At 41.3% G+C, this 25,551-nt stretch overlaps 1 protein-coding gene across 2 annotated transcripts in view; it reads left to right on the top strand.

The window, feature by feature from the left end:
- Positions 1-648: 648 nt before the first annotated feature.
- Positions 649-25,551, top strand: part of LOC142746842 (uncharacterized) — a 42,627-nt gene continuing 17,724 nt past the window's right edge. For both annotated transcript variants that reach the window (XM_075854945.1, XM_075854946.1), the window contains exons 1-3: positions 649-924; positions 23,378-23,863; positions 24,998-25,108. In XM_075854945.1, coding sequence (XP_075711060.1) covers positions 873-924; positions 23,378-23,863; positions 24,998-25,108 — 649 coding nt within the window. In that variant the 5' untranslated portion in view covers positions 649-872. The remainder of the gene's footprint in view (positions 925-23,377; positions 23,864-24,997; positions 25,109-25,551) is intronic.

The raw sequence follows: 25,551 nt of genomic DNA on the forward strand, positions 1-25,551 counted from the left end.
GGACTAGGTCTCGATTTATAATTGGTCACAATGTCTACAGACTGTGGAGGGTGTGAGAGCTCAACACTTTATATCCGGCACAAGATATATATATATTTTTTATTATTGTTAAATAATGTTAATCATCAGGAAGGCCGAAGTAAAATGTTATATAGGCAAAGCTTAATCATTGTATAATGAATTGTCCAGTAACTTTCTAATATACTTCCTCACCATTTTCAATATCTCTGTTTGTGTAATTTAAAGAGATTAACGAGGCTTTCCAGTTAATGACCTATCCTTAGTATAAGTGATCACTGACGCTAATCATCAGAATGAAGACGCATATCCCAGTTTACCTACTGGCGATTGTGTTGTGGTACAAAAAGTTCACATCATGGTATGTGGCATGGTATCCGCTGCTCCTCTTATAACACTGCTGCACTATTATACATACAAATATTAGATGTTGTTGTCCCTTTGATATTAAGATACATTAGAACATTGACTCTTGTTAAATTGAAGAATGAAGCGTCTATTTGGATGCAGATTAGCTTTAATTTTGTGAAATGTGGTCAGATTGATAATATGTGGTGGGGGGGGGGGGGGCGGACCAGAAGGGGATGGGAAGGGATAATAGATTCTGAATTCAGACTCCCTGATTAACATTCTCCCCTCAACCCTTGGCTGCTGCCGCCTGACAAAAGAGAACTCCTTCTAAGTTTTCCTTTTCCATATGCTGAGGCCTGATTTCCCGTCATTGTGCAGACCCCCTTCCCTTACAGGAATGGACACTCCACCCTGACACTGAAAGCCCTGACCCTCCGCAGCCTGGAGGATTTCACATCACACAGTTCTTGCCTCAAAAAGATAGAGTGTTATTACGGGAAATAATGGGAATTCCCAGTCTGTGGCTGCTGGTGTCTCTCTGCTTCCTCCTGCATGGTAAGCAAGAAATATTATTCTACAATAGTAGTAAAAACAATAATAATAATAATATGAAAACAATAGAATAGTATACTTGTTGTTATTAATATTAGTAGAAGCATATCATTATATTTTTTCAGTATTATACAATATTATTATTATGTTATTGTTATGCTTTTTAGTACATTATACAATTACATTATTATTCTAATTAATATATTGTTGTTTTTATTATTTTTATATTGTTATTATATCATATTATTTTACCTTGTTATTATTAGTATATTGTTACTGTTGTTTGTATTATTATTAATACTAGTAGTAGTTGAAGTCTTAGTATTTGTATTATTATTCCTAATATCCTATTATTATTAGTAGTAAAATTATTTATGGTATTAATCTACATTTACACAAAACCACACCACTGCCGCACCACAAAAAAACGCAGTAAAACCGAATGTGTTGTGGTTGTGGTCGCCTTGTCCATAGAGCTACTTCTTTTTTTTTTTTTAAATCAGACAAGTTTTTATTGAAAATACAACATGAATTATACATCTTTTTCATTTCTGATAAAGTACAAAGAATCAGTCAACAGGAGAAAAAGCAAAGTAACAGCATAACATCTTGTGCTTAGAACCAAATTCCCGTAATTTACGTTACACTTTGCCTTTCATCATCATTAGTTGTACCAGTATATATATCCCTTTCCCTAACCCTAACACCCGAACTCCCCCCCCCTTTCGCAGTACCTCCTCTGTTCCTTGATTCGCCAAGTCCCTCCACCTCTTCCCTCCTTCCTGTACGCCTACCCGTGATCCCACCATACTTTACACATATATATGCATCAGTCCACCTTCAAATCTCATCTAATGCGTCACATTACTATAGGTGTTCACCCATTTACTCCATTGCTTCTCATATTTATGCATTGCCCCTCTTTTTAGATATATTCGGTGTTCCAGTGATACCGTGTGATTAACATATCCAACTAGCTCAGTCACCTCCGGGGGATCCGCCTGTAGCCAATATTTTGCAATTAATTTCCTAGCATGGTACAGAACCTTTTTTATAGCCAGTAATTCTAGCCCATCTCCTCCTTCCCCCCCCATACAACCCAACAAAAAGATCTTAGGTTCCAGTGGGAAATCTCTACCATATACTCTAGATACCATTCCCTTAACTGCTTTCCAATATATATTCAGCCTTGGGCAACTCCAAAACATATGTTTTATATCTGCTCCATCAAACATACATCTGGGACACTCTTTTGTTGTTCTAATTCGCATTTGCCACAGCACCTTAGGTGTCCTATACACCCTATGCAGCAGAAAGAGTTGCGACCTCCTGTGTGCCACACTAATAGAGATTATTTTGGGCGATCCGATTAATTCCTCCCACTCTTCATCCGCTATCGTCCCTACATCCTCTTCCCATTTATGTCTAGTCTCTACCAACGGATCTCCTAGGAATTTAGCAAGTAGCATATTATATAGCACCGAAATAAGCCCCTTAGTGTCCTGGGCCTCCAGCACCCGTTCCATCCCTCCCATAGTGGAGCAGCTCAAATCCACCAGCCTCTCTTGTGTCTGCATCGCATGCCTGAGCTGAAGATATTGGTAGAACCGCCTATGTGAGAGTCCAAACTCTTCCTGTAGCTGCGCAAAAAGCTTAAGAGTACCTCCTTCATATATCTGGTGCACATACCTAATCCCTGCTTGTTCCCAATCCTGAAATCCTTCCAAAATATTAACCTCCCATAGATAAGGATTATCCCACAAAGGCATATAATTGGAGCATCCTGCAATCCCCAATATCTTCTTACTTTCCCACCAAACTTTATGTAATAGTAGCAGAGTCGGTTTCCCTCTCGCCTCCCTCCGTAATTTATGCGACTCCATGGCCTCTAATAAATTCGTTCTTTGACCCAGATAGTATACCAGTTTCCCACTAGAGTTCCAATCCTCCCTGTTCTTCCATCCTTTAAAGTGTTGTATTTGGGCTGCTAGATAATATATCCACGCATTTGGAATAGCTAACCCCCCCTGTTCTGCTGGTAATTGTAGCTTTTCCATTTTTATCCTGGGGACCCCCCTTTTCCACACTAAGTCTCTAAACAAGTTATGTATTCTCCTGAACCAGTATTTAGGTAACCACATTGGGGCATTGTGCATAATATAGAGAACCTGGGGCATCAGAATCATTTTGATGAGATTTGCTCGTCCCAGTGCTGACAGCGGCAACTCAAGCCAGACTTTGGTCCTATCTGTCAATTTATTCATTAATGGTATCACGTTCAACTCGACAAAGTCCTGCACCCTTGCTGATACCGTAATCCCCAGATATTTAAATTTCCGTACACACGGCACTTCAGTTCCTCCAATCATCAATGGTGTATTCACTGGCTGGAGTGGTAACAGCGCCGACTTACTCCAATAAATTTTTAACCCTGAAAACCTGCCAAACCTCTCCAATATCGTCATTATCACTGGCAGTGAATGATCTATCTCCCCCAGGAACAGCAGTATATCGTCCGCGTATAATGCTATACGCTCCTCCAACTCTCCACAACGAAACCCTTCTATCCCCGGATGTTGTCTTACCATATTTGCTAGTGGCTCAATCGCTAGCGCAAACAGTAACGGAGAAAGTGGGCACCCCTGTCTCGTCCCCCTCTCCAACCTAAAAGAGTCCGACATCCTTCCATTTGCTCTGATCCGAGCCACCGGTTCCTTATACAATAATTGTACCCACTTAATAAAATTCCTTCCAAAGCCAATCCGCTCCAATACAGCCCACAAGTAGTTCCATTCCACACTATCAAACGCCTTGGCGGCATCTAACGACAACACTGCTCTACACCGCATATCCGGGGCATCTGTCTGCAAATTTAAGAAAAGTCTACGTAAGTTAACTGCTGTAGAACGTGCTGGCATAAATCCCGACTGATCCATCCCTACTATTGTAGTCACTACGCGCGACAACCTATTAGCTAGTACTTTAGCTAAGATTTTTATGTCTGTAGTCAACAGAGATATCGGTCTGTAAGAGTCAGGTTGCGTCCGATCTTTCCCGTCTTTAGGAATCACAACTATAGCAGCTTCATACATTGTCTGCGGTAAACGCCCTCTGGCGAAACTATCCTGGAACACCTCCAGTAACTCTGGCAGAACCATCTCTCCATATGTCTTATACAGTTCAGTGGGTATACCATCTATCCCTGGGGCCTTTTCATTCGCCATAGAGCTCACCGCCTCCTGTATTTCCTCTAAAGTAATTGACTCCTCCAACCCCTCCTTTTCTTCCTCTCCCAAAGTAACCCATGTCATTTCTGCCAGATATTCTGACAGAAGATCCTCCGGATAGTCCACCTTAGTGCGATATAGCTCCTTATAAAATGATGTCAACACCCCTAATATATCTCCTGTTTCCTCCACCAGAGCCCCACTTACTGTCCTTAACTGATGGATGAACGCACTCTCCCGCGCCGGCCGTGCGATATTTGCTAACAATCTGCCTGTCATCTCGCCCTCCTCATAGTATTTTTGTTGCAGAAATAATCTTTTGTTAACTGCCTGCTCCATCTGATGTTCCCTAAGCAATTTTTGAGCCGCCTTCCATTGGGCTAAAGTTTCCGCATTATTATTGGTAACGTGGCTCGCCTCCGTTATTGTCACCCGGTCCGTCAAATGTTGACCTATTTGCCTTGTCTTAGTTTTTATGTGGGTAATCTCCCTTATATACACCCCCCTTATATTCGCCTTCATAGCATCCCACAGTATATCTGTAGGAACCGTACCCTTATTAAATTCAAAGTATTCTCTCAGGCTCATGGTTATGGTCTCCTCCCCCACCAAGCGTATCCAAAATGGGTTGAGCCTCCAGTGCATTCTCAGCCCCCCCGTCTGTACACCTGTTCGGAGCTTTAGCAACATTGGAGAATGATCAGACAGCGATCGTGACAAATATTCCACCCCCTCCACACATTCCATCCCTATTCCATTATTAAACATTAAATCTATTCTGGACAGCGATCCATATGTAGATGAAACACACGAGTATTGCATAGTAGACGGCCACTTTGCCCGCCAGATATCCGTGAGCCCAACTTCCGTCATGTATTTACCAAACCTTGTCAGACAAACATCTCTCCCCCCCCCCCCCCGTTTGGAAATTTATCCCACTCTTTATCCATTATATTATTAAAGTCTCCCATCAATATGGTCGGTATCATAGGCCAGCCAGCCAGTTTCTCCAACACCTCTCTCATTGGCACCACAGAGTACGGGGGAGGCACATACATTACCACAAGTATACATTCCCAATTAAACAATTTACAATGCACCCCAACATATCTCCCATCCCTATCTTTAAAGGAATCTAAACAGCTAAACGGTACATCTCTATGTACTAGGAGGCTAACCCCCCTCGAGTATGTAGAATGAAAAGAATGAAAGCTGTGTCGTATCCATACCCTATGTATCTGTTGCACCGTATCAGCAGTAAGATGAGTTTCCTGTAAGCCCATCACTCCAGCGGACTGCCCTTTCAAGTAATCAAATATAGCCCGCCTTTTAGCTATCTCCCCCATACCTCTCACATTCCAGGACAACAGATTTACCCTACCCTCCATCTGAACATTTCTTGCTTTTGACAGTGGCTATTCCTATTACCTCCAGTGGCTATCTGAGTGTACTGCGTTGCAAACTCCCTTTCCCTCCAGAACCTCTCCCCTCCCCCCACCCTAACCCTCCCAACCATCCATAAACATACCCTCCCAAGAGGGCCCGGGCCGATGAAGAAAACTTCACCTCTGCGACCATACAGCTTCCCACTCACTTTGCAAAAACACATTCTTTTTCCCTTACAGTGTTAACCTCAGAACCAAGAGCTTCCCGCTACCTCCTCCTCAATAAACAATTAGCATTTTTAATGACTCCAGCATCTCAGTCTGCCTTTGAACTGACAGCACTTTCCTCACCTCCAACTATCAATGACACATGAACTGCAGCCTAACCTTAGACCAACATAAAACTGCATAAAAACAAGGCCTTATGCCCTCATGTAACTCATCTTCCTCCTTTCATAGCAGAGTCCCTTCTTTAGCCATCCGCCTGTTGATCACGCCGCCGCTTCCTCACGATCGTGCCGTAGGCGATCATCATGACTGTCCAGCCATCTGAGTGCATCTTTCGGACTTTCAAAGAATTGCACGGATCCCAATGCCGCCACCCGGAGCTTTGCAGGATATAGCATAGAATATGGAACCCGATGATTCCTCAGCCGCCTTTTTATGTCCAGAAACTGCATCCTCCGCTTCTGGACTTCTGCAGAGAAATCCGGATAAAAAGACACCTTCACACCGTTCACCCGAATATCTTGCCTTTCCCGGGCCTGTCGAAGAATTATGTCTCTATCTTTATAATGGAGCAATTTTACCAGAACAGGTCGCGGTGGCCGCCCAGGTGGACCAGGACGTGTGGGTACTCTATGAGCTCTTTCCACTGCAAATAATGGGGTCAGTGACTCTTTTCCAAATACCTCCAATAGCCATTTCTCAAAAAAGGAATCCGGATTAGACCCTTCCACTTTTTCAGGGATTCCCACCATCCTCACATTATTTCGTCTTAAACGATTCTCCAAATCATCAGTTTTAGATAAGAGATACTTTACATCCTCCGCCACCGCATTTACATCCCGTCTCATGGGCAGCATGCCATCTTCTAAGTTGCTGACTCTGCCTTCCACCGCTGTTGTGCGTTCTGCCACCTTCTGCAAGTCATGGCGTATGATAGACAAATCCTCCTTAATTCCCCCCACCTGGCAAGTAAGCTTAGCCAGCGTAGTATTACTCAGGCTTACCGCCGAAAAAACATCTGCCAGCGTGGGGCCCGGCTTGTCCAAGTTCTGCATGCCTCCATTCAATCCTCCTCCTGAACCGCCTGGAGCGTCTCCTCCATTTTCCTCCTCCTCCTCCGACTCCATCTGTGCTCGCAGCGGCTCATATCTCGAGCCTGAGCTGCTAGCCTGCTCCTTCCCTCCATCCGACATTCCTCCAGCTGCCTCAGGTTTCATAGGGGCCTTCCTAGCAAAGCGTTCCAGCCTGGATGCTGCCGCCCCTCTCACATCCCTGCTCTCTGTATACGAGCACATGTCGGCGCCATCTTGCAGCCCCAGCTCACCGTCCTCTGCCGCCTTAGATTTCCTGGACCGGGTCATAACAGCTTCAATCAGCTCCAGAATTGTACCTGGAGGATCACCGTCTTCTCCCCTGTCACTACAGGTATGTCCGCGTTAGTATAGTGGAGTCTCAGGATAATTTCCAGGGTATCGGCAGCGGGAGCTCCGGTTCCTGCTTCCTCTCACATACGCCGCTAAGCCACGCCCCCCCATAGAGCTACTTCTATAAGAAACCGCAAGTGTTGTACCCATGACAAAATCGCAATGTGTTTTCCCATTTTATTTTTCTGCATTGATGTCAATGAGAAGAAAATTCTGTACAAGACAGGGAAAAACAGGGCATCACTACTGTGTAGGGGGCACAAACAGGGCATCACTGGTTGGGGGCACTAACAGGGTATCATTATTTGTAGGGGTTTCTAAGGGGGTGTGTGGGGTACTAATGGGCATACATCACTGTAAAGGGGCACTAAAGGGGCATTATTGCTGTGAGGGGGCACTAAGTAAACATTATTACTGTAAGGGGGCATTATAACTGTGGTGGGCACTAAGTGGGCATTATGAATGTGAGGGGACACTAAGGCGTCATGATTAGGGCCCCTAGACATAACTTTGCTTGGGGCCTCAGAAATATAAAATCTGGTTTTGAGCATATTCACAGGATATGCCATAAATGTCCAATAGACACCTCTGGAACCCACAGTTATCTCTAAAACATGGCCTCCTGTCCCCCATCCTACCTTGTCCCGCTGTCGCTGCTCTCCGTCCAGTGAGTTACGAGGTGCCCTGGAGTACGGAAATAGCTGAGCTGCGCTGTCTGTAACTCCCATAGAAGTTAAAGGAAGTTCCAGAAACAGCGTAGCACAGGGTGCTTGCTGTGTCCATAGCTTCTGAGTTCCAGAAACATCGTAACTTGTTGTGTTATGCGGTTTCCAGAACTCCCATTCACTTCTATGAAAGTTATGGACACAGCGTAGCGCAGTGAGCTCGGCTCTTTCCGTACTCCCGGCCACCATGTAACTCAGTGGCCAGAGAGCAGTGACAGCAGTATAAGGTAGGACGGGGGTCAGGGGGCCTTTTGGTTGCGATAGGTGCGGGTCCCAGAGGTGGGACCCGCATCTTTCAGCCATTTATGGCATATCCCATGGATGTCATACATGTCCAAGATGAGAATACCCCTTTAATAAAGACTGTTCAGCCGTCTACGGTATTGATTCCGACGGAACCCTTGCACAACAGAGACAAACGGAAACCATTGGCATCGGATTCGTCCCCATTGAAATCAATGGTGATGGAAACGGAAGCCTATGGTTTCCGTTTGTGTCTGTCAGGGTTCCATTCCGACGGAAAACTCAAACGGAACATCGGAACGGAGCTCTAGAGCAGATGTGAACAAAGCCTAACACTGTCCTTAGTAGACAGAAGGCAGACGGTGGGGTGGGGCTCCCGAACATTTTTGTGTATCTTAAAGCTGCACTATTATCTTGAATCCTTAGTTTGATCAGATGCAGCATTCTGGTTACCGACAAGGGATAGGGGACGGGAAGTTGCGGGCTCTCCGCTGTTAAGTTCAATTGGAGGAGGGATAACAGGAAATTTGATTCGACAGAACCTCCTGGCCCTCTTATTCCTATTTTTGGCAATCTATATTTCCTGCCAGGTTTACATGCTCAGGAGTATCTAGTACCTTTTAAGAACCGGAGATTAAATATTAAAGGGTTTTAACAGGTGGTTCTATTATACCTTTAGCTGAGTTCTATGAAGTGGGAAGGCTCGCATACCACCAGTTGCATATCCATGTGGCCTCTTTTACTAGGGGTAATTTTTTATCACTCCTTTTGACTCCCTTTGTAAACAGGCAGCAAAGCCGTCATGCTGTATGGGTTTCTTCTCTCAGAGTCTTCAAAGACTCTGTTGGCATTTATATATGGGTGGGAGAGGGAGCTAGGGAAAACGTTTTCTCTAGCAGATTGGGGCAAGCCTTTTCTTATCTCTTATCAAATCTATAGCCTGTAGAGTTCTGGGAAAATAGCTACAAAATATTGACCAGATGGGACGAGACTCCAGCTTGGCTGCATTCAATTTTCCCATCCCATCCCAATATGTGTGCTGGCGCTATTTGGGTGCTAGGGGGGGCCATGGAGCACATATGTTGGAGCTGTCCTCTTAGTCAACCCCTTTGGGGAGCTGTTATGGCTCTGCTTAACGCCTTATTTTCTTCAGGAGTCCAACCTTCCCCTGAAATGGCCCTTCCATCTATGCTCCCTTGTCCTGTCAAAGTAATTAAAAAGATTGGATTGCGCTACTGTTGACCATGAGAATGCTTATCCCCAAGTTTTGAAAGTCCACATCTCCCACAAAAAAATCAACCTATGCCTTTTCTGCTCAGTGCCTCCCTTGGACTACCTTAAGAGCCTCTGCTGGCTATCACTCCTGGTTATTCGGAGGCTCTCATCTTTAGTTTAGTGATACTTTTAGTTTTGCTACCTAATTTATTTTACTTCTTACAATTTTTTACTTTCCTTGGGATTTAAGGAATAGCTGCTGTCTGACTGAAGTTTGCCAAGTCATTCCAAATTAGTGCTACAACTTCTCGTTTCCCTCCAATTCCCTCTTTGTTCTTTCCTTTGTACTTCAGGGGTATTTGAGGTCTAACCCTTCATTTAATGTGGTTTAATGTATTTATTTTTGTATCTGTATAATTCTAGGCACTATCCAGTGTCATTTGTTTGTAACAGTTATTTTTATGTCAGTTTTCTTTTTCTGTATGCTGAAGACCAGATTGTTCTTGGCTGACTTTATTGTTTAAGTGCCTAATAATTGCTGATTTAATAAATATATTTATTGTATACATCAAAAAATTAACAATGTTTGCAATATATATGCTTTTGAAAAAGAACTTTCCAGTGAAGTGTTATGACATTTACATACATAGTATGGTGCCACCTGGTGTTCAAAGTGTACAGCAATGTGCATTGCTCAGTCACACTGCCAAAGGCAGTGCTCCTCATAGTGATCCTCCCTTCACTGCAGAGCAGCCAATAGATATAGCTTTCTACCCTGCTTGTCAGGGAAGGAGCAGAGCCTCTGCATGAGCATTGGAGTATAGCTGAGGAGACTCCTCAGCTTGCTAGGACCTTAAAGTTCTGCATCCTGGCAGTAGATATGAGACCCTGCACATAGCCCCTCAGCCTTTACTGTTTTATTTTATTATATTTGCATTGGTTTCTAAGGTAGTTCATACTATGGTTGTCCCACAGTACATATTTTAACTGTTCTGAATCCCATGTTACCTACCTTCAAGCAAAGGAATGAACTCTATTATCAGTTGTCAGAGGGGGAAGGAGACTAATTCTGGATTCTTTTAATCCTGTAAACATAAAAGCTGTATCGTTCGCTCTCAGACGATTCCATCAGTTCAGCTGAAGAGCGGGCCCTGCGTGTCTCTGATACACAAGAGCCACCTAATATCAATCACGTCTAAGTTAAAAAAGAAAATGCCATCTACAACAAGGGCAAGTTGGGCCTACAGTAAAACTACACAAGAACATAAACTAAGACTATGCAGTTGATACATATTCATACATTGTTTTATCAAAGCCCATTTGCCCATTTGAGTGGTCATCTTTTTCAGTTATGTCTGTTTCTGGGAAAGATGGCTGACAGCCAATATGGCGGCCATTATAGCTTACCCCGGATTTGTCACCCAGCTTTCATAGACACTTTCTGTATCCCTAGGGGTACTATTGTTTGGCAGTATTTAAGACACAATAGTGCTCAATATTGGTCAGTTGTGAACAAAACATTGGCAGGCATGCCATATAGTAAAATAAATTGAATGTGCTGCTCAGAAGAACCCAGATAAACAAAGCAGATAATAGAATGCAGAGGGGTTTTTCTTGCATAAAAAATATACATTTTTTATACAGTGACTTGGATTTATTGTTATTTTGCTATTCTGCGGAGTGTATCCAGGCAGGAGCAGGGATTTCCTGCCTGACGTCTTAATGTTACTGTTTTTTCCATGCTCTGAACGGTGAGACAATGGCTGTCCCTCTGGGCTCAAAACAACTTTAATCTATAGCAGCCAATGTTTCTATTTTATAGGAGTATATAGAAAGCTCACAATGTATGCCGCTGATATTAAAACAAATACATGCTTACGAATTATCACATGGGAAATTTTTTTCTAAATAAAAGTTTATAAAAAGAATTCCCATGTAGGCAAGAAAAACAGTGAGTGCATTCTGATATCACTGACGGTACATTGTAATATCAATCAGAGGTGGCACATGCTATTATCAACGATGGCGCATTGTGATATCACTGACGGGACATTCTAATATCAATCAGAGATGGCACATGCTATTATCAACGATGGCGCATTGTGATATCACTGACGGGACATTCTAATATCAATCAGAGGTGGCACATGCTATTATCAACGATGGCGCATTCTGATATCACTGACGGGACATTCTAATATGAATCAGAGGTGGCACATGCTATTATCAACGATGGCGCATTCTGATATCACTGACGGTACATTCTAATATCAATCAGAGGTGGCACATGTTATCAACAATGGCGCATTAGGATATCACTGACGGTACATTCTAATATCAATCAGAGGTGGCACATGCTATTATCAATGACGGCGCATTCTAATATCACTGACGGTACATTCTAATATTACTGACGGTACATTCTAATATCAATCAGATGGCAAATGCTATTATCAATGATGGCACATTCTGATGTCACTGACGGGACATTCTAATATCAATCAGAGGTGGCACATGCTATTATCAACGATGGCGCATTCTGATATCACTGACGGGACATTCTAATATCAATCAGAGGTGGCACATGCTATTATCAACGATGGCGCATTCTGATATCACTGACGGGACATTCTAATATCAATTAGAGGTGGCACATGCTATTCTCAATGATGGCGCATTCTGATATCACGGACGGGACATTCTAATATCAATCAGAGATGGCACATGCTATTATCAACGACGGCACATTCTGATATCACTGACGGGACATTCTAATATCAATCACAGGTGGCACATGCTATTATCAACGATGGCGCATTCTGATATCACGGACGGGACATTCTAATATCAATCAAAGATGGCACATGCTATTATCAACGATGGCGCATTCTGATATCACTGACGGGACATTGTAATATCAATCAGAGATGGCACATGCTATTATCAACGATGGCGCATTCTGATATCACTGACGGGACATTGTAATATCAATCAGAGGTGGCACATGCTATTATCAACGATGGCGCATTCTGATATCACTGACGGGACATTCTAATATGAATCAGAGGTGGCACATGCTATTATCAACGATGGCGCATTCTGATATCACTGACGGTACATTCTAATATCAATCAGAGGTGGCACATGTTATTATCAACGATGGCGCATTAGGATATCACTGACGGTACATTCTAATATCAATCAGAGGTGGCACATGCTATTATCAATGACGGCGCATTCTAATATCACTGACGGTACATTCTAATATTACTGACGGTACATTCTAATATCAATCAGATGGCAAATGCTATTATCAATGATGGCACATTCTGATGTCACTGACGGGACATTCTAATATCAATCAGAGGTGGCACATGCTATTATCAACCATGGTGCATTCTGATATCACTAACGGTACATTCTAATATCAATCAGAGGTGGCACATGTTATTATCAACGATGGCACATTAGGATATCACTGACGGTACATTCTAATATCAATCAGAGGTGGCACATGCTATTATCAATGACGGCGCATTCTAATATCACTGACGGTACATTCTAATATTACTGACGGTACATTCTAATATCAATCAGATGGCAAATGCTATTATCAATGATGGCACATTCTGATGTCACTGACGGGACATTCTAATATCAATCAGAGGTGGCACATGCTATTATCAACGATGGCGCATTCTGATATCACTGACGGGACATTCTAATATCAATCAGAGATGGCACATGCTATTATCAACCATGGTGCATTCTGATATCACTAACGGTACATTCTAATATCAATCAGAGATGGTACATGCTATTATCAACGACGGCGCATTCTAATATCACTGATGGTACATTCTAATATCAATCAGAGATGGCACATGCTATTATCAACGATGGCGCATTCTAATATTACTGACGGTACATTCTAATTTCAATCAGAAATGGAACAAGCTATTAGAAATGATAGTGTATTCTGATATTAATGATGGTACATATTGAAGGCACATACTATTATCACTGATGACACGTTCTACATTATAATCACTGACAGAACATTGTATTGTTACTTAAGGCACATTCTCATATCACTGACTGTACATTCTAATATCACAGGCAGCGCATTCTATTATCACCGACAGCAAACTATTATAACTGCACATTCTACTCTCACTTTAAGAGCATTCTAATATCAATCAGATGGCAAATGCTATTATCAATGATGGCACATTCTGATGTCACTGACGGGACATTGTAATATCAATCAGAGGTGGCACATGCTATTATCAACGATGGCGCATTCTGATATCACTGACGGTACATTCTAATATCAATCAGAGGTGGCACATGTTATTATCAACGATGGCGCATTAGGATATCACTGACGGTACATTCTAATATCAATCAGAGGTTTCACATGCTATTAAAAATGACGGCGCATTCTAATATCACTGACGGTACATTCTAATATTACTGACGGTACATTCTAATATCAATCAGATGGCAAATTCTATTATCAATGATGGCACATTCTGATGTCACTGACGGGACATTCTAATATCAATCAGAGGTGGCACATGCTATTATCAACGATGGCGCATTCTGATATCACTGACGGGACATTCTAATATCAATCAGAGATGGCACATGCTATTATCAACCATGGTGCATTCTGATATCACTAACGGTACATTCTAATATCAATCAGAGATGGTACATGCTATTATCAATGACGGCGCATTCTAATATCACTGATGGTACATTCTAATATCAATCAGAGATGGCACATGCTATTATCAACGATGGCGCATTCTAATATTACTGATGGTACATTCTAATTTCAATCAGAAATGGAACAAGCTATTAGAAATGATAGTGTATTCTGATATTAATGATGGTACATTTTGAAGGCACATACTATTATCACTGATGACACGTTCTACATTATAATCACTGACAGAACATTGTATTGTTACTGAAGGCACATTCTCATATCACTGACTGTGCATTCTAATATCACAGGCAGCGCATTCTATTATCACCGACAGCAAACTATTATAACTGCACATTCTACTCTCACTTTAAGAGCATTCTAATATCACTGAGGTTATTATATAATATCACTGGCGGCACAGTCTGATATCAGTTGCAGAGCATTCTAATATCATAGAACATTCAACAGTGCATTCAGTGGCAGTAAACCTTAATGCCACTAACCGCACATTGTGAATGTAATATTCTATGTTCAGGGTAATGTACCATCATCTATAAACTGCTGTTATCCATGTAAGAGAATTCTAATGTCATTGAGTGCATAATATACACTATATTGCCAAAAGTATGTGAACACCTCCCCTAATTATTGAGTTCAGGTTTTAGCCACACCCATTGCAAAAAAGCACACAGCCATGCAATCTCCATACACAAACATTGCTAGTGATATGGGTCGTACTGAAAGGCTCAGTGACTTTAAATTTAACTAACTGACTGGTGGCAAAGGGGGCATTGTCATGGAATGCCATCTTTGCCACAAGTCCGTTCGTGAAAATTCTATTCTGATAGAACTAAAGCTTCGTTCACATCTGCGTAGGGACTTCATTCATTGGTTCCGTTGGAGCTTTCTATCAGGGGCACCTATGAATGTAATCCAAACTGAAACAAACAGAAACCATAAGGTTTTCTCTTGCATCACCATTTATTTCAATGGTGACGGATCCGGTTCAAATGGTTTACGTTTGTCACCGTTGTTTAAGGGTTCCATCGTTTTTACGGAATAAATACCGTAGTCGACTGCGCTATTCATTCCATCAAATTGACGGAACCTGCCTGCCTCCGGCAGGGCTAAGCAGGGGCCTGTAAAAATTACAATATACTGCAATACATTTCTATTGCAGTGTATTGTACCAGCGATCTAATGATCGCTGGTTCAAGTCCCTTAGGGGAACTAACAAAATGTGTAAAAAAATAAAAAGTTAGATACATTTTAAGGGCATTAAAAAAAATAAAAATATTAAAAGTTTTTTTTAAAAAAACAGTCCAGTCCAGGAAGGTTGGACTACATTCCACAGTTTTTCTGCATTTTTGGGTTTTCCTCATAAACCGGATTTTTGATGTTGCCCCACAAGTTCTCTATGGGATTGAGGTCAGAGGACTGGGCTGGCCACTCCATTACCTCAATCCTGTTTGTCTGTAACCAGGATGTTTTTCACTTACTGGTGTGTTTTGGGTCATTGTCGTTTTGAAACACCTATTTCAAGGGCATTACTTTTCTTCACATAGGGCAACATGATCTCCTCAAGTATTTTGATATATTCAAACTGATCCATGATCCCTTGTATGCGATAAATAGGCCCAACACCATAGTTGGGCCGATATCATGATTTTTGCAGCACTATGCTCTACAGTCTTCAGGGTATGTGCACACGTAGTGACCAAAAACGTCTGAAAATCCAGAGCGGTTTTCAAGGGAAAACAGACCCTGCTTTTCAGACGTTTTTTGACCAACTTGCATTTTTCGCACCGTTTTCGCGGCGTTTTTTACGTCCGTTTTTTTAGCTGTTTTCATTGGAGTCTATGAGAAAACAGCTCCAAAAACGTCCAAAGAAGTGTCCCGCAACTTCTTTTGACGAGGCTGTATTTTTACGCGTCGTCATTTGACAGCTGTCAAACGACGACACGTAAATGACAGGTCGTCTGCACAGTACGTCGGCAAACCCATTCAAATGAATGGGCAGATGTTTGCCGACGTATTGTAGCCCTATTTTCAGACGTAAAACGAGGCATAATACGCCTCGTTTACGTCTGAAAATAGGTCGTGTGAACCCAGCCTAACAGTGTAATGTGGCTTGAATTCAGTGCTCGGGGTCGTCTGACATACTGTTTGCGACCACTAGACCCAAAAAGAACAATTTTGCTTTCATCAGTCCACAAAATGTTGCGCCATTTCTCATTGGGCCAGTCGATGTGTCCCTTGGCAAACTTTAACCTATTCAGTACATGTATTTTTTTCAACAACGGGACTTTGCGGGGAGTTCTTGCTGGTAACTTGGCTTCACTTAATCGTCTTCGGATTATAGCAATACTCACTGGTAACTTCAGATCTTCTTTGATCTTTCTGGAAATAATCATTGGCTGAGCCTTTGCCATTTTGGCTATTCTTCGATCCATTTGAACTGTAATTCCCCACTTCCTTCCGTGTCTTTCAGGTTTTGGTTGCCACTTCAAGGCATTTGAGATCATTTAAGCTGAGCAGTCTATAATTGGCTGCACTTCTCTATGTTTTCCCCTCTCCAATCAACTTTTTAATCAAAGTACGTTTTTCATCAGAACAATGTCTGGAATGACCCATTTTCCCCAGTATTTCAGAAGGAAATGAACTATAACCAACATGTGCAACATTTGCCACCCTCCTACCTTAAATAAGGGCCAAAACTGACACCTGTTATTCCACAGAATGAATGACTTCACCAATTCAACTCCTCACTGCTATTATTGTGAACAAGCCCCATTCAATTAATGAACAGGCCGCTTTCAATTAATGATTCAATTCCTCAGAATGAGCGGCATGCAGGTCCTAATTGTTGCCTCTGGTTTTTTTTTTTTAATGCTCTACTACACGTACAAGTAAATTATTTGCTTTGTAGAAATATAATTTCTACCAAAAACATTGATTTATCAGGTTAATGATGTTGGACTTTTTAACACTACTGTATATAGATGCGCACATACTGGAACATATATGCTGTACATACATAAAGGCACATAATTAAACATACAGGAAAATATATACACACATAAGGAAACATATACAAATACATAAAGGCACATATATAGACACACACACACACACATATATATATATATATATATATATATATATATATATATATATATATATATATAGCAAAAGAGAAGACAGAGGCACTCACACAGAAATCATTGACCAGGTGCCCAGCAAAACGTCCCGATCCTCGGACGGAATGTAAGATATAGCAAAAAGAAAATTTGCAGCACTCCAATATGACAAAAATGGTGGTTTATTCACTCCAGATACAACAGCAACGTTTCAATCCTACAATAGGATCTTTATCAAGCCTAGTGACACATCTAATACTGCAAACATATATAGGGTTGAGACCACTTTGCAAATAAAGATCATTTTTATTTTATTTTAAATGCCAGTGGCAGAGTGCAACATTTCGGTCTTAACGACCTTCTTCAGGCTCTGAGTCGTGCTGGGAATAAAGTATATACGAGCGCTCTGTAAAGTTGTAGCGGCTGGCCGCTGTATTGTGAGCGCCACAATACAGCGGCCAGCCGCTACAACTTTACAGAGCGCTCGTATATACTTTATCCCCAGCACGGCTCAGTGCCTGAAGAAGGTCGTTAAGGGTATGTTCACACGTAGTCAACCAAAACGTCTGAAAATCCAGAGCTGTTTTCAAGGGAAAACAGACCCTGCTTTTCAGACGTTTTTTTACCAACTCACATTTTTCGCGGCGTTTTTCGCGCCGTTTTCGCGGCGTTTTTTACGTCCGTTTTTGGAGCTGTTTTCATTGGAGTCTATGAGAAAACAGCTCCAAAAACGTCTGAAAGAAGTGTCCTGCACTTCTTTTGACGAGGCTGTATTTTTACGAGTCGTCATTTGACAGCTGTCAAACGACGACGCGTAAATAACAGGTCGTCTGCACAGTACGTCGGCAAACCCATTCAAATGAATGGGCAGATGTTTGCCGACGTATTGGAGCCGTATTTTCAGACGTAAAACGAGGCATAATACGCCTCGTATACGTCTGAAATTTGGCCGTGTGAACATACCCTAAGACTAAAACATTGCACTCTGCCACTGGCATTTAAAATAAAATAAAAATTATCTTTATTGCAATTGGTGTTCCGGATACTCTTTTCTTGCTGACCAATCAGCGTCATACACTTCTCATTGTTCCAGCCCAGCTTCTTTAACTGCACAGCGTGATTGTTACAGTGTGATTGTGCAGTGAAAGAAGCTGTGCTGGAACAATGAGAAGTGTATGACGCCGATTGGTCACGGATTGGTCAGCGTCATACACTCCTCTGTACAACACCCAGTTGGTAAAAAGTAAAAACACGCCCAGTTGTCTATTAAGAAATGAATTAGCATAAATCTAAAATTGTTTAGAACTTGCTCAAAAATGATAGTTTTTCAAAATAAAAACCACTGTTGTAATCTACATTACAGCGCCGATCAGATTATACAGGAGATAGGGCACTTATAATCTGGTGACAGAGCCTCTTTAACCTCTTCACGCGCTGCTCCGCAATAGTACGTCCTGCAGAGGGGTTGCTTCCCGCATCAGGACGTACAGTTGCGGAGTAGTTCCCGGCGCACACTGTCCTAGCGGACAGTGTCCGGGAACCGGTAGGTCAGCTATCCCAGACAGCTGACACTCCAGCCTTGCCGGTCAGCAGACCCTCGCTGCTGATTTTGGCAATTAACCCCATAAATGCGGCGACGATTGCGTTCGCCACCTTTAAGGGGTTTGAAGCACATCGGAAGCCCCCACAAAGTGATTGTGGGGGCTGCCGATGCTTGTCGTGGCAATCGCCGTTCCTCCGAGACTTCCTGTCAGTGTGACTGTCACGTCACAATGACAGTTGGAATGCATTACACTACGTAGGTAGTGTAATGTATTCCAGCAGCGATCAGAGCTGCAAGTCTAAGTGTCCCCTAGTGGGACAAGTGAAAAAAGTAAAAAAAAGTATACATTTTTTTTAAAAAAGTGTAAAAATAAAAGTTATAAGTTATATAAACAAACACTACATTTTTTTCCTATAATAAGACTTTCATTATAGGAAAAAAAATAAACACGTTAAAAAAAGTACACATATCTGATATCACCGCGTTCATAACGACCCCAACTATAAAACTGTAGTGTTATTTTTTCCCGCACGATGATCACCCCAAAAAAAAAAAATAAAAATAAAAACCGACACCAGAATCGCTATTTTTTGGTCACCACCCCTCCCAAAATAGAGAATAAAAAGTGATCAAAAAGTCCCGAAAATAGTACCGATAAAAACTACAACCTGTCCCGCAAAAAACAAGCCCTTACACAGCTTTTTTTGACTGAAAAATAAAAAAAGTTACGGCTCTCAGAATATGGTGACACAGAAAATAAATTATTTTTTTAAAAAAGTGATTTTATTGCGCAAACGCTGCAAAACAGAAAAAAAACTATATACATATGGTATCGCCATAATCGTATCGACCCGCAGAATAAAGTAAAATTGTCATTTATAGTGCACGGTGAACGCCGCAAAAAAGAAACTCAAAAAACATTGTCAGAATTGCTTGTTTTTGGTCACCCGGCTTGCAAAAAAATGTAATAAAAAGTGAAAAATAATAAATCGCACGTACCCCAAAATGGTACCGATGAAAACTGCAGATTGTCTGCAAACAAATAAGCCCTCACACGGCTCCGGTGGTGAAAAACTAAAGAAGTTCTGGCTCTTAGAGTATGGCGGTGCAAAATGTGCAGTGTTTTCTAAAAGCGGATAACATCCGACACCATTTATCAGTGCGACACATCTATGAATTATTATTTATTTACCGCATTATTATACCCTCTTATTATGCCCTGATGTTCTCCGCATAGATTACATATGCCCCCACATTATAAACTGAAATACCAGCGAAACCCAAAACAGAAAAACTACCAAGCAAAATCTGCGCTCCAAAAGCAAAATGGCGTCCCTCCCTTCTGAGCCCTGCAGCGTGCCCAAACTGCAATTTGTGTCCACATATATGGCATCGCCATACCCGGCAGAACCTGTTTAACGTTTTAGGAGGTATTTGTCTTCAGTGGCACAAACCGGGCACAACAAATTATGCACTAAAATGGCATATCAGTGGAAAATTGCAATATTCACACCATCCGCTGTGCATTAACCCCTTTGCGCACTATGACTTAATAGCACGTCATGGTTTGGGGGTTGGAGCAGGCTCACGTGCTGAGCCCGCTCCATACGCTGCGGGTGTCAGCTGTGGATTACAGCTGACACCCAGGACTAAACAGACACGAACAGCGATTGTGCGGTTACAGAAGCCTGTAAAAATAACAATATACTGCAATACATTAGTATTGCAGTATATTGTACCAGCGATCCAATGATCGCTGGTTCAAGTCCCCTAAGGGAACTAATAAAATGTGTAGAAGAATTAAAGTTATTAGTAGTGAGAAAGAAAAAAGTTTAAAGTTAAAAAAAAAAACCTTTTCCCATTTTTCTTCTAAAGTAATGTAAAAAAAATAAACAAAATTGGTATCGCTACGTCCGTAAAAGTCCGAATTATTACAATATACCATTATTTAACTCGCACGGTGAACACCGTAAAAAACGTAAATAATTTAAACCGCCAAAATCGCTGTCGTTTTTGTTTTTACTGCACTGCGAAAGCTGTAAAAACTAAAGCCCCAAAAAATGGAATCAGATTTTTCTCCTATATTACTATAATTTCCTATTTTTTTTCGGTTTCCAAGGAATTTTTATGGCACTTTAAATGGTGTCAATAGAAACTACAATTCCTCCCGCAAGAAATAAGCCCTCACATCACTCTACTGACGGAAAAAGAAAAAAGTTATGGCTCTTGGAAGGCGGGTGGTGAAAAACGAAAATAAGAAAGTAAAAAATGGATCAGTCCTGAAAGGGTTAATTCATTTCTAATGAAAAAAATGTATGACCACATATGGGGTATTTCCGTACTCGGTAGAATTTGCTTTACAAAAATTGGTTTATTTCTCCTTTATCCCTTGTGAAAATGAGAAAATGCAACATTTTAGTGGGAAAAAATTGTGATATTAATTTTCTCCGCCTAATTCTAATAAATTCTGCAAAAGACCCGTGGAGTCTAAATGCTCACTATACCCCTAGAAAAATTCCTTGAGGGGTGTTTCCAAAATGGGGTAACTTGGGGGGTTTCCACTGTTTTGGTCCCTCCAGGGCGTTGCAAAGGCAGCATGGCACCGAAAAACAATCCATCAAAATCCGTGCTCCAAAATCCAAATGGCGCTACTTCCCTTCTGAGCGCTGCCATAGGTCCAATCAGCAGTTTATTACCACATATGGGGTATTGCCGTAATCAGGAGAAAATGCTTTACAAATGTTGTGATTCTTTTTTTCCTTTATTCCTTGTAAAAATGTAAAATTTCTATGCTTTTTTTAGAAAAAAGTCGATTTTCATTTTCACTGTCTAATTCCACTAAATTCTGCAAAAAACCTGTGTTGTCAAAATGCTAACTATACCCCTAGATAAATTCCTTGAGAGATGTAGTTTCCAAAATGGGGTCTCTTTTGGAAGGTTTCCCCTGTTTTGGTCCCTCCAGGGTGTTGCAAACGCGACATGGAACCGAAAACCAATCCAGCAAAATCCGTGCTCCAAAATCCAAATGGCGCTCCTTCCCTTCTGAGCCCTGCTGTGGGTCCAATCAGCAGTTTATTACCACATATGGGATATTGCTGTAATCAGGAGACATTGCTTTACAAATGTTGGGGTGCATTTTCTTTATTATTTCTTGTAAATATTAAAAATGTCTATGTTTTTTTCAGAAAAAAAAGTAGATTTAAATTTCTACACAGACATTCTAATAAATTTAGCAAAAAAACGGTGTGGTCAAAATGCTAACTATACACCTAGATAAATTCCTTGAGGGGTGTAGTTTCCAAAATGGGGTAACTTTTGTGGTGTTTCCACTGTTTTGGCACCACAAGACCTCTTCAAACCTGACAAGGTGCCTAAAATATATTCTAAAAAAAAGGAGGCCCAAAATCCACTGGGTGCTCCTTTGCTTCTGAGTCCGGTGTTTCAGTCCATTATCACACTAGAGCCACATGTGGGATATTTCTAAAAACTGCAGAATCTGGGCAATAAATATTGAGTTGCATTTCTCTGGTAAAACCTTCTGTGTTACAAAAAAAAATGTATTGGAAATTAATTTTGGCAAAAAAAATAAAATTTGTACATTTTACCTCTACTTTGCTTTAATTCCTGTGAAACGCCTAAAGGGTTAAAACACTTTGTGAATGCTGATTCGAATACGTTGAGGGGTGCAGTTTTCAAAATGGGGATTTTCTAATATATAAGGCCCTCAAAGCCACCTCAGAACTGAACTGGTCCCTGAAAAAATGGCCTTTTGAAATTTTCTTTAAAATAGGAGAAATTGCTGCTAAAGTTGTAAGCCTTGTAACGTCCTAGAAAAATAAAAGGACATTCAAAAAACGATGCAAACATAAAGTAAACATATGGGAAATGTTAACTAGTAACTATTTTGTGTGGTATTACTATCTGTTTTACAAGCAGATAAGTTTAAATTTCAAAAAATTTACATTTGTGCACATTTTTTCTAAATTGTGGTGTTTTTCAGAAATAAATACCAAAATTATCGCCAAATTTGTCATTTTTTCACTAACATAAAGTACAACATGTCACGAGAAAACAGTCTCAGAATCGCTTGGATAGGTAAAAGCATTCCAACGTTATAACCACATAAAGTAACATGTCAGATTTGAAGAAATCGGCTGTGTCCTGAAGGCCAAAACAGGCTGGGTCCTGAAGGGGTTAAGTTCACTGGAGAGGTCAGTATAACTGGTTATTACACTCCAAATCTGGTTGTTACCAATTCAACTATCCAAATAATGTTTTGTTTCTGGTTGAAAAAAATCCTTGGTTGTATTAAGAGTGGACACTGTAAGAAGGTATTCACGTGTTTTATCTGAATATTTTTTTGCAAAAGCTTGAGATGATTACATTAGAGGTAAACTGGAATATGTTAGTGAAACATTGACGGAAAATACAGCTGTGTAGAAACCATCATCAGAAATGGGTTACAGTCATCCCAGCGAGCAATTAGTAACTTTTTGTTAAAAAAATGGAAATCCTGTAGATGAGATATTTTTCTCAGTAAAGTGTTATTATTTGTGAAAAAGTTTTTATAGAATGCTTTTTTTTTTTAATTAGATTTTTTTATCCACAGTCTCCCAGGGCCAGAATGTCATGATAAGAAATGCCCAGCTGGAGAAGTGTATCCATGCTGCTGATGACACTGGCAGAGTCTCACTGGCCAAGTGTAAAGTAAACTCCCATCATCAGCACTGGACCTGGGACCTGGGCACCAACTCCATCATCAATGTCCATAGTAACAAGTGTCTAACAGTGATGAAATCCCACAGCCTTCATACATTGAAGATAGATTCATGTGAGGGCAGAAGGAACCAGGTCTGGGTGTGTGACCAGAGGGGTTACCTGACGCTCTATGGTCATAATTTACATTTGACTGCCAAGCAAGGGACCAAAAAAGTGTTCATGTCAAGTGGAATGGACAAGTTCAGCAAATGGAAAACATTGCTGGATTCACCAGTTTGTGGAGAAACCCATACTCCGAGGAGCTTCAAACCAACATCTTATCTTGAGCAAAGTACCAGGAAAGATCCAGAGGAAGTTACAACTGCGTCTTATGAAAGTAAGAGGAGAAATGCATTATGGGGCCATCTTTTCAGCTAAACTGCATTATCATTGTTAGAACAAGCGTTACGATAATATACATGAATAGTCACCATGGACAATATTTCTCCTGCAGCGGACGCAAATATGTGGCTCGCCACAACTTCCCCTGTCAATAACAGCTGACCTGAGAGGGGGCTTAAATCACAGGGTTTTTCTGTGATTTGCACGAAATCCCGCCAAATGCTGCAAATTTGCCCTGATTTTGTCAAAATCGCTGCAAAAAGACGATATGACCCTAACCTTATGTGTTGGGCTACCAAATATTTCTTGCATCTTTTGACATGTATGGATGGTGGGCTTTTTTATACCATTTTACACAATAATATAATTTTCATGGTTTCATTAAAATATAGTATTAAAATGGATTTTCAAATCTATCCTACACTAGGTGGGGTTTAGTTGTCACATGTCTGGGCTCAGCTAACTTTTTAGGGAAAAGTCATTAACATGCAGCTGACACATTACGTTTCTTGGTATGGGAGAAAGTCTCTCTCAGAGATAAAAGCCAAGAGCTGCTACAATATAAGGCTGGGTTCACACGACCTATTTTAAGGCGTAAACGAGGCGTATTATGCCTCGATTTATGCCTGAAAATACGACTACAATACGTCGGCAAACATCTGCCCATTCATTTGAATGGGTTTGCCGATGTACTGTGCCGACGACCTGTAATTTACGTGTCGTCGTTTGACAGCTGTCAAACGACAACGCGTAAAATGACTGCCTCGTCAAAAAAGTGCAGGACACTTCTTTGGACGTTTTTGGAGCCATTTTCTCATAGACTCCAATGAAAACAGCTCCAAAATGGACGTAAAAAACGCCGCAAAAAACGCGAGTTGCTCAAAAAACGTCTGAAAATCAGGGGCTGTTTTCCCTTGAAAACAGCTCCGTATTTTCAGACGTAATTGCAGTTATCATGTGCACATACCCTGTCAGTCACTACAGGAAACACAAATCCTTTATAATGCTCCACTACGGGATCACATACACTCATTAGATGATCTTCAGACATTTCATTGTGACCGGAGACCCTCTTTTACCTCCCCTGGTCATCAGAATAAAATTTCATTATGTTTTTATGTTTTAAAAGCAAAATCCAGCAGCATCACAGATGAAATCAAATCTTCTCCCCGTCTTCCATACATGATTGAGAGGACCACCACAACGCAGAAACCTGGATATTCTTACACTACGGACACTGGTAAGTAAAACCTCTTTGAGACAACTAGCCAAAATTGTATTGAACAATTTTCTTCTAGGGGGGTGGTCTGCTCAAAGAAGATGGGCGGTATACATAGTATATAGTGGAACTAAACATCTGTCACAGCAAATCTAGTCTGGATAAAGGAATAGTCTTCTCAAATGGGTGGTCTTTTGGAGAGGTTTCACTGTATAAATCATATATAAGAGAGGTAATTGTGGAGCCAGGAGAGGAGCTGCAGGACCGGATGACCCTACTACAGATACATGGTAGGGTGGTCAGCTGGCCCTACATTAAACCCTCAACGCACCATGATGTAACTGCTTGCCATGGTGGGGGGGGGGTAAAGTATAGAGCGGGCTCTTGCGCGGAGCCTGTTCCATACGCTGCAGGTGTCAGCTGTGTATTACAGCTGACACCCCGCACTGACAGCCAGGAACATT

Source organism: Rhinoderma darwinii, chromosome 1 (genome assembly GCF_050947455.1).
Source record: "Rhinoderma darwinii isolate aRhiDar2 chromosome 1, aRhiDar2.hap1, whole genome shotgun sequence".
Taxonomy (NCBI): Eukaryota; Metazoa; Chordata; class Amphibia; order Anura; family Rhinodermatidae; genus Rhinoderma; species Rhinoderma darwinii.